The sequence below is a fragment of the Rhinopithecus roxellana genome, chromosome 11 (genome assembly GCF_007565055.1).
Source record: "Rhinopithecus roxellana isolate Shanxi Qingling chromosome 11, ASM756505v1, whole genome shotgun sequence".
NCBI lineage: Eukaryota > Metazoa > Chordata > Mammalia > Primates > Cercopithecidae > Rhinopithecus > Rhinopithecus roxellana.
In genome coordinates, this window is record NC_044559.1 from 77,598,018 (window position 1) to 77,611,038 (window position 13,021).

General features: G+C 41.8%; 1 protein-coding gene across 3 annotated transcripts in view; it reads right to left on the reverse strand.

Annotated features, from left to right (window-relative positions):
• Positions 1-2,777: 2,777 nt before the first annotated feature.
• ENTPD1 (ectonucleoside triphosphate diphosphohydrolase 1) overlaps positions 2,778-13,021 on the reverse strand; it is a 117,088-nt gene continuing 106,844 nt past the window's right edge. For all 3 annotated transcript variants that reach the window (XM_030940403.1, XM_010366292.2, XM_030940404.1), the window contains 3 exons: positions 10,159-10,272; positions 5,827-5,964; positions 2,778-4,519 (listed from right to left, as the gene is read on the reverse strand). In XM_030940403.1, the coding sequence (XP_030796263.1) occupies positions 4,313-4,519; positions 5,827-5,964; positions 10,159-10,272 (459 nt within the window). In that variant the 3' untranslated portion in view covers positions 2,778-4,312. The remainder of the gene's footprint in view (positions 4,520-5,826; positions 5,965-10,158; positions 10,273-13,021) is intronic.

The window sequence follows — 13,021 nt, forward strand, 5'->3', positions numbered from 1 at the left end:
GCATCTATAGCTCTCTAAACTACCTCCCAAGGGAAGGATGATGAGGGTTTAGTTTCTGTGTCTTTTAAACTTTAACTTTACATGTATTTTTTTGGACATGTGCTGTCCAATATGGTAGCTACAAGCCACATGTGAGCTGAGCACTTGAAATACGGCTAGTCCTAATTAAGATGTGCTGTAAATGTAATATACACAATATATTTTGAAAACTTAGTATGAGGAAAATATTAACAATTTTTATATTGATTCCTTGATAGTATTTTGGATTTAGTTGCTTTCTTAAACTCTCCTGTGTTACCCAGTTTGAGTGTACCATCTGTCTCTTGCAGGGACCTTGACTGATACAACATTAAAATGAAGTGTACTTTTAAAAACTTTTATTTATATATTTCTTATATAAATATATATATTTATATAAGATATGGATATATCTTATATAAATATATATATTTATATAAGATATGGATATATCTTATATAAATATATATATTTATATAAGATATGGATATATCTTATATAAATATATATATTTATATAAGATATGGATATATCTTATATAAATATATATATTTATATAAGATATGGATATATCTTATATAAATATATATATTTATATAAGATATGGATATATCTTATATAAATATATATATTTATATAAGATATGGATATATCTTATATAAATATATATATTTATATAAGATATGGATATATGGATGAAACTTTCATGTTTTCTTTCTCTTTCTGTCATACAGAAAGCCTGATTAAGTAGCCTTATTCTTTTGTCTACAGAAGTAACCACTTCTGGCCGGGCACAGTGGCTCACTCCTGTAATCCCAGCACTTTGGGAGCCCAAGGCAGGTGGATCACCTGAGATTGGGAGTTAGAGACCAGCTTGGCCAACATGGTGAAACCCCGTCTCTACTAAAAATACAAAAATTAGCCAGGCATGGTGGTGGGCACCTGCAATCCCAGCTACTTGGGAGGCTGAGGCAGGAGAATCGCTTGAACCCAGGAGGCGGAGGTTGCAGTGAGCCGAGATAATGCCACTGCACTCCAGCCTGGGCAACGGAGTGAGACTCTGTCTCAAAAAAAAAAAAAAAAAAAAAAAAAAAGTAACGACTTCTGCTGATCTTTTTTCTCCCCTATAGGTTCATACAAAAAAAACCTCCTGGCCAGGCATGGTGGCTCACGCCTGTAATCCCAGCACTTTGGGAGGCCGAGGCGGGCAGATCATGAGGTCAGGAGATCAAGACCATCCTGGCTAACATAGTGAAACTCCGTCTCTACTAAAAATACAAAAAAAAAAAATTAGCCGGACATGGTGGTGGGCGCCTGTAGTCCCAGCTATTTAGGAAGCTGAGGCAGAATGACATGAACCCAGGAGGCGGAGCTTGCAGTGAGCCGAGATTGTGCTACTGCACTCCAGCCTGGGTGACAGTGAGACTCCGTCTCAAAAACATTAATTAATTAATTAAAAACTCCCACCTTATAAAGGAAACTTTAAAAGGTTCCTCATAAAGGAACAGGATTAGCAGAACCAAGTTTTGAATCCTGGGTGAAAATCCAGGGGAGAATGGTAATCAGTTATAACCAATGGCCAATCCAATATTAAAATTAGTTAACAGTGACCCATCTTATTTCATCTACGCCACCCAAAGTGGCCCAAAGCAGATTGCTGGATCTGCCTCTAAACTAACCTTTCCTCCAAAAGAATTGGGGTTAGGTTGTGTCTGCTGATTGTCTCCATAATATGAGATTTTAACAAGTGGAGTTTGGCTCCCAGATACCTTAAAGGGTTTGTGTGTGTGTGTGTGTGTTTTTGTTTGGTTTTTTTGTTTGTTTGTTTGGTTTTTTGGCGTCTCTGGGGAGTGGGAGATTGGACCTAGGCAATAACAAAAGATTTGTGTTCTCTGAAGGAGACTTGTAAAGTCTAATTCCAACTTGCTGAGGGAAAGTGTTTAGAAAAGAAAAAGCAACAAGCTTCAACCAGATGACATGAGTTGCAGTATCTGCTCTGCCATGTAGTAGTTTGTGTGACCCTCATTTGTAAATGGAAATACTATTTACACCCTTATGGGTTGTTGTGAGGGTCGGAATAGATTGTGTGTATGACAGTGCTTTGTATATGCAGACAGAAGGAAAAAGGGAGTTGCTATTGGCTTATTTGATCTTTATTTTCATCAGCAGCAGCCACTATTTGATGTCAATCTACTGTGCAGTGAGCAAACATTAAAATTAGGAAGCCAGGGGTATGGGAACCACTGATTAGCATCATATGCCACACGTGCTTCCATCCAAAGCACATGAGCAGAATGATATTAAATTACAAGCCTATCAGAAACAGACCAGCTTTCTGCCTCCCTTTCTATGATTACCATGTCCCATGAACCCTGTATTCATGTGGAGTTGTAAGTGCATGCTTGGAAGTTATGAGGAGACAGCCTGGTATGTTCGGGAAAGAAAATATTGGTTAGGTGCATGGCAGGTTTGGCTCAGCCATTTGGGCAAATGACTTAACCTCTCTGAACCTCAGTTTCTGTTTCTGTGAGGTGGGAATGGTAATACCTACCTTCTTCGGATTGTTGTAAGGGTTAAATGAGAAGATGAATGTAATGCCCTTGAGCACACAGCGTGGTACACCACAAATGCTCAACCAACAGCAGTGATGACAGTATAATACGGCAACTACCACTAGAAAGAATTTGAACATGTCCCAATTCAAATTTTGATTCCTAATCAAGATTTAGTGAATTTAACGTAAGTAGCAGAAAAGAAGATTAAGGGTTCCTTTCCACAGCTTTATTAAGTTTTTATATTCAGCTGGCTGTTGTCAAAAGTGACTTGGTCATTCAAGAGATATAGGGACATTTGGCTTCTGGTTTGTGTGACAGCTTTTCTTTCCCCATCAGCTCAACAGTCAGTCCCCAGATCTAGAGATGGAGAGCTTGGGAAAAGGTCAGAACGAAACATCACCAGTCAATCCTGCTCAACAGGTAACTCTTGCAGCAATCCTTAAGGAAAGGGGTACAGGGTCTCTTCATGTTTCCATGGTAAAGTCCATAGCTGCTGCTTCATGGAATAAGCAAACAAAGCCCATGTTTTGTGACAGGGGTGGCAACACTGCAGACTTGGTTCCTGCACATTCTGATGTGTAAATTCCACGATAGGGCAAAAGCATGCCACTCCACACTAATGCTGCCCTCTCCCTAAATTAAACCTTGGAAAAATAAGATGTGGCTTGGCTTTAAAACTCAATGAACTATCTTTATGGTACAGTTGGTTTCCACAGCTGTAAACAGAAAGATCTATGGTTTCTTTCTACCCAGGATAGTCTTGTCTCTAGAAAATTTCTTGTTGATGTAAATGTTCTGGAACTAAATAGTGGTGATGGTGGCACAACACTGTGAATGTACTAAATGTCACTGATTTGTATGTATTTAATATGAATTAAATGTTAAAATGGTGAATTGTATTTATGTATATTTTACCATAATAAAAATATGCATTGGAAGATGCATTTTTTGTGACCCTGAGTTGTAACCGTATTTTTCTTTGTGATATGTATATACCACCTACCACATAGTAAGCCCTGATGTTTGAATGCATATATGTACATCTGCTTTTTGCAAGTCTCTGGTCTGAGTGTTCCACTCTGTAGCATTTGGGTATCACCTAGGAATGTGATTTATTGACATCCCTGCTTTGGGTGGGATTGAGAACTGTATTGACTGCATGAGCACATATATTTCTTAAAAAACTCTTTGGCTTTAGCACATATTTGCCTACTGTAGAAAATTCTCCTACCCACAGGGCAGGCTGGGAGTGGAATGTGTGTCTGCCTTCTCCAAAGGCATTGTATGACTTTCTCAATGGATGGCAAACAGGAAAGAGAAAGGGGTTCTTAAAGAGTACAACTGAACCAGTTCCTGAGATTCTTCTTTCAGCCAGCTCAGCCTCCCATCACAGGACTCAGGACTCTCAGTTCTCCTAGACAAAGTCAATATTGTTCTTTTATAAAGCAAAGATTACGAAAGGTGTCAGGTCTTTAAAACCTACACAAGCACAGAGTACAAAGGAGAAAGGGGTAGCTGGGAAAAACTCATGAAAGAGACAGTGCCTGCCGGAAGTCCTTGAGGCAGAGGATGTTGAATGCCTCCAAAAGAAAGGCTTCAGTAAAAGCCAAGGAAGCTTCACACTGGTCAAGACTGGCCCTGGCAAACAGGGAAGGAGGGCCTTGAACACTGCGATGGAGGAAAATGCTCCCTGGACAATTTTTTTCCTCACTCCAGCCAGCATATTTCAGCTGCTCTTGCTATACCATATCTTTCCAGAAATACGAAGGCTTGTGAAAGATGAGCAAGCCTATGATGGCCACTATGACAAGGACCAGGGAGAACAGAACCATGAGGAAGACATAGGTGGAGTGGGAGAGAGGTGTGGACAATGGTTGCTCAGCTGGGATCATGTTGGTCAGGTTCAGCATGTAGCCCAAAGTCCAGCCGGCGTCGCTGCCCTGGATCTGTAAACAGTGGGGAAAGTCTGTTGTTTGTGGTTGGAGGAGTTAGAGGAGTTATCACCTAGGGCTTAGAATTATTGGATCATGCACTGGAAGAATTCAAACAATATAAATCACTGGCTGGCTCATGTCTGTAATCTCAGCATTTTGGGAGGCCAAGGAGAGAGGATCACTTGAGGCCATGAGTTTGAGACTAGCCTGGGCAACATAGTGAGACCCTCTCTCTCCAGAAAATAAAATTAGCTGGACACGGTGGAACACATCTGTAGTCTCAGCTATTTGGGAGCCTGGGTGGGGAGGATCACTTAATCCCAGGAGTCTGAGGCTTCAGTGAGCTCTGATCATACCACTTCATTCCAGCCTAGGTGACAGGGTGAGACCATGTCTCTTTAAAAAAAATGTATATACACACATGCATCATGACTACCTCATGTGTCAGTCCTAAATTTGACATAGGTATAATCTTTCAAACAAAATAAACTGCTGGAATTAAAGGAAGTCTGGAATATTATAACAAGGAAAATATTTAAGTTTGAATTAGCAAGATCAGCACTGACAAGAGTGTTAAGAACACTGTTATCCTCAGGCCTGCTACAGCCCTCTGTCTCAATGCTTTGTTTTGCTTGAAATCAGCATATTTAATACAGGGGGTAAAATGTTTTCCCCACTAGTGAGCATGGGCTTAAAAAGGTAGAGACACACTGCTCTGGGTATTTTTGGTCAAGCATGAGTGGCTCAGCTGAGTTCTCTATTCCTGGATACCTGCAGGTGGCGCTGTGGTAAAGCACAGCATTGAAGTTGCTTCTTCCGGACTCATGCTAAGCCTGGCTTCTAAACAATGGCCTCATCATTCACAGCCACTCAGTCCCCTTCTTCACACAGAGCTTTCAGATTGGTCAACCTTGAAGTAATAACCAACAAGGATGATGAAACCATGATCATACTTTCCCAGCTTATGGAAGGGGCCTTTCAGAGGACTGCTGAAGTCAGCACACAGTCATTGTAGCTGCTGAAATGCTGTTACTTTAGTGTATCTCATTTTGTGTTTTGTTTTGTAAGGAATTAGTCACTGTTATGTGGGAAGGTACAACTGAAAATGCAAGTAGCTGTCCTTAGAGAGGATGCCCACAGTGGGCCAACAGACCCAGGAGGGCTTGACACAGAATGCCAGGGTTCGAAGCATAATGGTAGAACAGAACATCAGGCCAAAGCTACACTAGGCTGACTCCTCCCTCTTTCAAGCCCCAAACTGCTTCAGTCACTACCACTGAACCCCAACCTCCCCCCAGCCCAACAGGCCCCCAAATTACCTTGCCAATGAAGTGGATGTGCTCCCAGGAATCAGCTGTGAAGTGATAGCCTTGCAGAAGGAGGGAGAGAATGTAGGTACCAGAAAAGCAGTATTCACTCAGGTACTTCTCCTTTACTCCAGCGTAAGATGTTTTTATCTAGAAGTGAAGTGAAGGAGAAATCATACTCGTACAACAGGCATCTCTCTGTAGCCCTCTTTTTCTCCAGTAGACCTGATGAAGAGAGGGGAAAGCCCCAGCTCCGGTGTACCTGAAGTTTGGCCTCTTCCAGAGGGCTTTGGGGGTGGTGCTGCACTCCTTCAGTGGGAGCAGGGTTTTATAGTTTAGGGTCTCTTAAGGAAGCTTTTCCTGCACAGGTTTCTGTGAGATAATAATAGGTTTTCCAGGAAAAAAGTAGTTCCTGTGGTCCTGTAGGTTCCGAAACACTAAATTTCAGTACTTCTGTTCATCCCCTAAACTTTGTTTAATCTGAGTTTTCTGTATGCTGTTGACCAGAGCCTTTGGCCCAGAGCCTCTATGAGCATCTTAACAGTGTCATAAAAAGCCTTACCACTCACTTTAGTCCCTGGATTGGCAGCATCAGCATCACTTGGGAGCTGGTTAGTCCTCACCCTAGAACGACCAATTCAGAATCTGCATTCCAATATGATTCCCAGATGATTCATGTGCACAGTAAAGTTTGAGAAACACAGCTCTGGAACACAGTTCAGGCAGCATTTTGCTGAGGACTGCTAGCATTGCCAACATCTCACCTTCTACCTTCTGTCTTAATGTCTTTTTTTGCATCTGAGTCATGCAAAGTGGTTGTTTCCTTGAGTCCTTCCTATGTTTACTCATCCTACTCCCTACTAAAAATATCAAGAGCTGCTTGCCATCCCTTGCCCTTACCTAGCCTAGCTGTTGTGAATATACACCCAGATGCCCACAGCCTCCTCTGCAATTCTCCTGCCCTCAATTTGAGAACAACAGGCCAGGACCTCTCTAGTTCAGCCTGGACTTTTGTCTGCTGCTCCATCCCTCAGCTCTTCAGATAGGCATTGCCTCCTGGACACCCTTGGCAGAAAGTGAACATTTGTTATGCATGCATCATGTACCATCTGGACTTCTGCCAGATGTTTTATATGTAGTATCTCCTGGATGCCTAAACCACACCCCTCTTTTCCCAGATTTCTCTCCCTTCCGTGAGTCATCCCATCTGCAAATCCTAACTCCTGGCTGGGGTCTGTTTCTCACTTAGTTCCTGCCTGTCCCCAGTTTCTGGAAGGATAAGTCCGTAACTAGACTGCCTTGTCTTGCTCTGATGAAATCCTCAGAATGACCCAGCTTGGAGCTTGTCTTTTCAGCACAGTTCTGGAAATTACCCTTTGATTGATTCCTCTTCATGTGACATCCTCTTGAGACCTTGGTGTGGACATCAGTTGACATTACCTGTCTAGGTCCCTACCCCTTCCTTTCAGTCACTGCATTCTGCTTTCCCTTTGTGAAAAGACCTCCTCCCCTATCGAAGTAGTCTTGGGCCTGTCAATTGAATGATACCTATGGGATACAAAATCCCAAGAATCTTCTTAGGTCCAATTTGAAAGTGCTGAGCCCCTGCAGGTCCTTAAAGGCTGGCCTATACCTTGTGTGTGTGTGTGTGTGTCGGGGGGGGGGGGTGGCTGGGAGATGCCATTTTGGCCTAATTTCCCTGAATTCTTTAATACTTCTATTCCCCTCCTCTGTCTGGAAAGCTGTACATTGGCTATGCAGTCTGGCCTCCTGAAGGTTATGACAGTAGCCAAAAATATAGCAGCCAAAAAGGCATCCACCTTCTTCATCAATCCAGAATTGATCATGCTCATGCTTGTGGGTGGATTCATTACTATGTGCTCTCCAAATTGAGAGGAAGTCTACTCTCCTCTCTCCTTTCTCTCCCACCTTCCCCTCTCTCTTCTCTCCTTTCTATTCCCAGGGCAGTGGAACATGACGAGGTTCTCTTCCCTTCATGGATATCCTCTTTCCAGCCTCCACATAAAGGAGCATTGATGGATCTTCAAGAATGGCATGCCTTTCCCTAGAAAGGCTGAATATTCACGAGGCTGAATGTAAGGATCCAGAGTACACTGAGATATAACTGGTCATCAGTACACATAGAATCTGATCACGTTGTTCACTTGGACTGACCAGATCTTGGATGCCCAGATTTTCAGAGTAGAAAAGTGGCTGCGTTCCAGCTGCTGAAAGATTCTACTAGCCGTCTAATGAAGCTGCCAGAAGACAACCATGGAGTCTCCCTTCCACTCACTCTCCCAGTCTCTCCACTTCAGAGACCCAATGACTTCAGGCACCTGACTAAGTGTCAGCAAGTATGGTTTGCATTTTATTTCCCTTGCCAAAGCAGGGAAAGGCAGCATGATAGATATGCATAAAGCACAGAAAGCACATGTCCTCCACTGTCAACACACAGTACATGCTTAAACATTGCTAATTATCTCTCTACCAAAGGTGTTTAGAAGGAACATTCCCAAACACAAGCCATACTGGAGTAGCAGTCCTTCCCCACGATGAAGTTAGGAGGGAAAGAGGAAAGAGTCACCTCCTAACAATGTACTTGACAAAACTATGTTTTCTATCTGGGTGGATGATGCAGCTTGGGAAAGTGAACCCTGGGTCATAACATCCACCTCAATGCTATAGGCTCTGGGTGAGGACAGGGGTCTAACTCTGCAACCCCTTCCCCAAATGCTTTAGGAATTCTCCCAAATGCAGGCCCTTCTTAGCTTACTTGCAGGGCCTCTGAACAATTCCCCACATGACTTACCTGAGCAGACCTACAGGTCTAGGTATAAGCATTCCCAGCCTAACATAATCTTATGAAGTAAAAAATGAGATGTGGATAAGAGAGGAAACCTTACAAAACTATTTTTTTTTTTTTTTTTTTTTGAGATGGAGTCTTGCTCTGTCGCCCGGGCTCGAGTGCAGTGGCGCAATCTTGGCTCACTGCAAGCTCCGCCTCCCGGGTTCACACCATTCTCCTGCCTCAGCCTCCTGAGTAGCTGGGACTACAGGCACCCACCACCACGCCCAGCTAATTTTTTTGTATTTTTAGTAGACACGGGGTTTCACCGTGTTAGCCAGGATGAGAACTTTTAATCTAAACCAGAAGTAATTTTTTTTCAAAGAGCAGCCTAAATCTGCTTCCTCAGCAGCCATATGTAGGCCTGGTCTCAAATTGCCTCCATTCCAACATGCTTATCTTCTTCCACAGATTACCACCAGATGCAAAAAACCACCGCTAACTTTTTTGTAAAGTGCTGAGACATTTGAGCAACTCTTGATGAAGGCCCTGACCACATTTCTTTCATGTTCTAGACAAAATACCTGGAGAGAATGGCAAGCTTCCCAGCTCTTGCTCAGCCTCTCTTCCCCCTTGTCAGTGCAGACAAGGATAAGCATCTATTTTTAATTGATAGTATTTCTTAAGAATGAAAACACCATTCATTTTTGCAACTGTCAACTTAAAAACAGCTGCTGTTCTGAGCTATGTCTTTTATAATCAGAGTGGATTCCATACCTCTCATCCCTTGATTTTCATCTTGTGGCACTGGATGTTGAATGGCTCAGTGCCTCTGGTAAGAAAAAAATTGTGCTTCAAATTTATGAATAAGTAGGAGATATCTTGGACTTGGGAAATGGAGAGGATTTTACCACAATCGTGTATGTGGCAGACTCTGCAAATTGCCTGCTTTCTTGCTAACAGAACTCTGATTTGGGGATTGGAGGAGAGGAGTGGGCCACAATGTGCCCAGCTCAAGGAAGTGGCTCATGATAGGTCTAAGCTTAAGCTGGTCACAAAATTCTGCACCTGGTTTTCTCAGTCAATCCAGGCCATTGAGATATAAGGGGAAGACTGCTGAGTCTGGGATAGCTTTTGCTTTCCTGTAAAAATGAACAGATGTATCTGGTTCTACCCCTTTTCTGAACTTTATGAACAAGGCTGTGATGCCTGAAGCCACAGCCACCATCTTGTGTCCATGGAGAAATAGGCACAACAGCAGAGCTGAAGAAGCAATGGCTGACACAGAGCAGAGCTGCTGACCCCATGCCAGCAGCGGCCTACTGCCAGACTTTGTATTAGGTGAGAAAAAAAATAAGATCTTATTTAAGCCACTGAATGTCAAGTTATCAAGGAATGCCAATAAATTCATTCCTGAGTCCACCACCTGGTCTTCTCTAACACATTTGCTGGATTTTGGTCAAACCAGCAGGAGTTTCAGAGCAGACTCACATCCTCTGCATCAGCGAGGGCACAGGGCACTCATGCTGTTAGAGTTGCTGTGCCTAGTCACTTACCTCCTCCCAAGGCTGAGAGCAGAACTTTTTCATCATCTCAGTCACCTTTTCCTGAGAGAATTTCTCTGATGTCAAGTTTAAAAAATTCATCACAAAGTAAAAAGCTGAAAATGCCTACAAGAGAAAATTGCAGTTTTAGGCTGTGTTCCACACAGAGGGATGCCAACTTGCTCTCCTAAAGGCCACATCCCTTGTGCAGGTGCCTGGAAAGCTCTGCTGAGTAAATTAACACACAAAGTGATACTGCAGGCCCAAGAGCTGTTTCCTTCCTGGAAGAGGAGCCACTTTGCTGCTGACACACATTTCTAAGCCACCTGGCAGTTACTTTTCTCCATAATTGTAATAGGAGAGTCAGGGAGAAAGAAAAATGGGGAAAGAGAATAAGAAAAGAGAGAGGAGTTGCAAAAATCCCATTTTAAAATACTATGTACTACATATGGATGTTTAATAAATATATAAAACTAGAAAATTCTATACAACACTATTGAGTTATCTCTGAGTAGCAAAATTGGTTTTTTCCCCTTGTGCTTATGTTTTGCCTATTTTCTATAATGAATATGTACTGCTTTCCTTTAAAAATCCATCTTTATTCAACAAATATTTATTACAGGTCTACTATGGGCTAGGTACTATTTTAGACACAATTGAATTTTTTAAAAATCATTATCATCATCAAACATGAAAACTATAAAAAAGTTAAAAGTTAAAATCAGTAAAACAAAAAAAAATTCTATTAAAATGACCTCTAAATTCTACTACTTAGTGACAAATGCTATTAAATATAGTATATAGGCTTCTAGCATTTTTCTCATTCTATGATACATATGTAACTTTTATTATACTTCATACCACCCTATAACTGCCTTTTTTACTCTTTTAATAGAGCATGAATTTAAAGGGGAGAAAATGATTGAGCAGAGCTTGCTGGATAAGGCAATTCAAACCCCAACTCTAGTGCTTTTCTTCTTTCCTACCCGAAAGGGTGCCGGTTTTTAGGGGAAATGATGCTGGATATTAAAGGAGCACATCATTTGTTCATTCAGCAAACACACTGAGCTCTGTTTGCTAGGCACTATGCTGAGTCATAGTTTACTGGGATTATTTGAGGGGAGCATAAAGTTTTCCCTGTGGCAAACACGGTTAGATTGGGGATTATAATTTGCCTTCTGTAAAATTACTTAACTAGAAGTGAATGTAGAAAGAAAATGTGATTCCCAAAGTGTAATTCGCATAGGCAAAGAAACAGAGTTTTGGTAGGCAAAGAAACAGGAGGTAGCAGAGATCCCATTGGGGGCTCACTGTGACTCAGAGATGATGAAAAATATCCTCCACCAGGAAAGAAATTTCCTGCTGCAAACAGGCCATATGCCTCAGTTCCAGCTGAAATAAGTTGCATTTTTCAATATTCTTAGACATATATATCTAATAAAGTAAGCGTGAGCATATTAGTCCTTTTTAATAAATTTTCTTTTTTTTTTTTTTTTGGCTTAATTTTTTTTCTTCCACTTTCAGTCCCAACAGGAGTTCATACTAACAACTTAATATGAAACCTTCCATTTTTCCCATGCTCCTATAATCATATACAAACACATACATATAAAAGGTTTGTTTTAGAAATGAAATTTTAAACAGATTCTTCATCTTGCTTTTCTTAACAATCCTTTATAGAAATCCTTCCAAGTCAGCTGGGGCCACTCTAATGGCCACGTAAGAGTCTACGGTGTAGATGTATCTTAATTCATTCAACAACTCCCTACTGGTAATTCTCCTGATTACCAGCAATTTCTCCTATGAGCAGTGGTATAAATACCTCTATACATTTAGCCTCTGAACTGGTATGCTCATTCCTCTAGGAAGTCGAGCTCCCCAGAAACTGGAGAGCCTCCATATGCCCTGAACTCAGGAATTCCAGCACTTTAATTATCATTGTATGCCAGGTGCAGAAAAAGATCTTGGTATGGTCCTATTTCAGCTCTCTTAACCCAAGCCACTATCATCTCGTGTGGACACTGCAATGGCCTCTTAATTAGTCTCCATATTAGCTTTCTGGTTCTAGTCCAACCCATCCTGCAAACAGCAGTCACAGGAATCTTTTAAAAACAAATCTGATCATATCACTCCCCTGCTTAAAACCTTTGGTGGCTCCTAATTATACTTAGAAAAAAATCAAATCCTACAAGGTCTCTGAAAACCAGGCATGTTCTGGCCCTGCCCCCATGCCCACCATACCCAGCCACCCTGGCTTTCAATCCCTGCCAAGCCTTTCCTCCCCTAAAGCCTGTACACTTGCTATTCCCTCTGCTGGAATTCCATGGACTTCCACATCCCCTCCTCAGAGGGGTTTCTAGGACCCTCTGTTATGTCCTTTCACAGGACTGTCTCTTTCTTCCCAGCAGTTCCTTTTGATTTGCAGCAGTCTGATTTTGATCAGCAGCAGTCTGATTTGCCTTTGCTTGTGTTTCTGGTCTCATGTCTGCCTGCCTTCGAGAATGCCAGCTCTGTGATGGCAGGTACGGAATCTCCCTCGTTCTTGGTTGAATCTGCCCCCACTAACATGGCACTTGGCATATGTGAGTGCTCTATAAATAAGCGGCAGAAAACTGTTCTCTCTCTAGTTCCTAAGGCACAACAATCTCTGTTAACTGACAGACTGTGTATGTTTGGATTCACATAGCTAATACCTGGAAAAGTTCTTCCTGTTTACTACAACTATTTCTCATTTTTCCTCTAGTGAACTGATGGTGGAGCGAGAGGTAGAGGAGACCTTTTAGTTTTTACTTTAATAATCTTTTTGTACAGTTTGATTTTTTTTATAATGAGCATGTAATAGAGCAATAATAAATATTTCCTTAAATTGTTACAT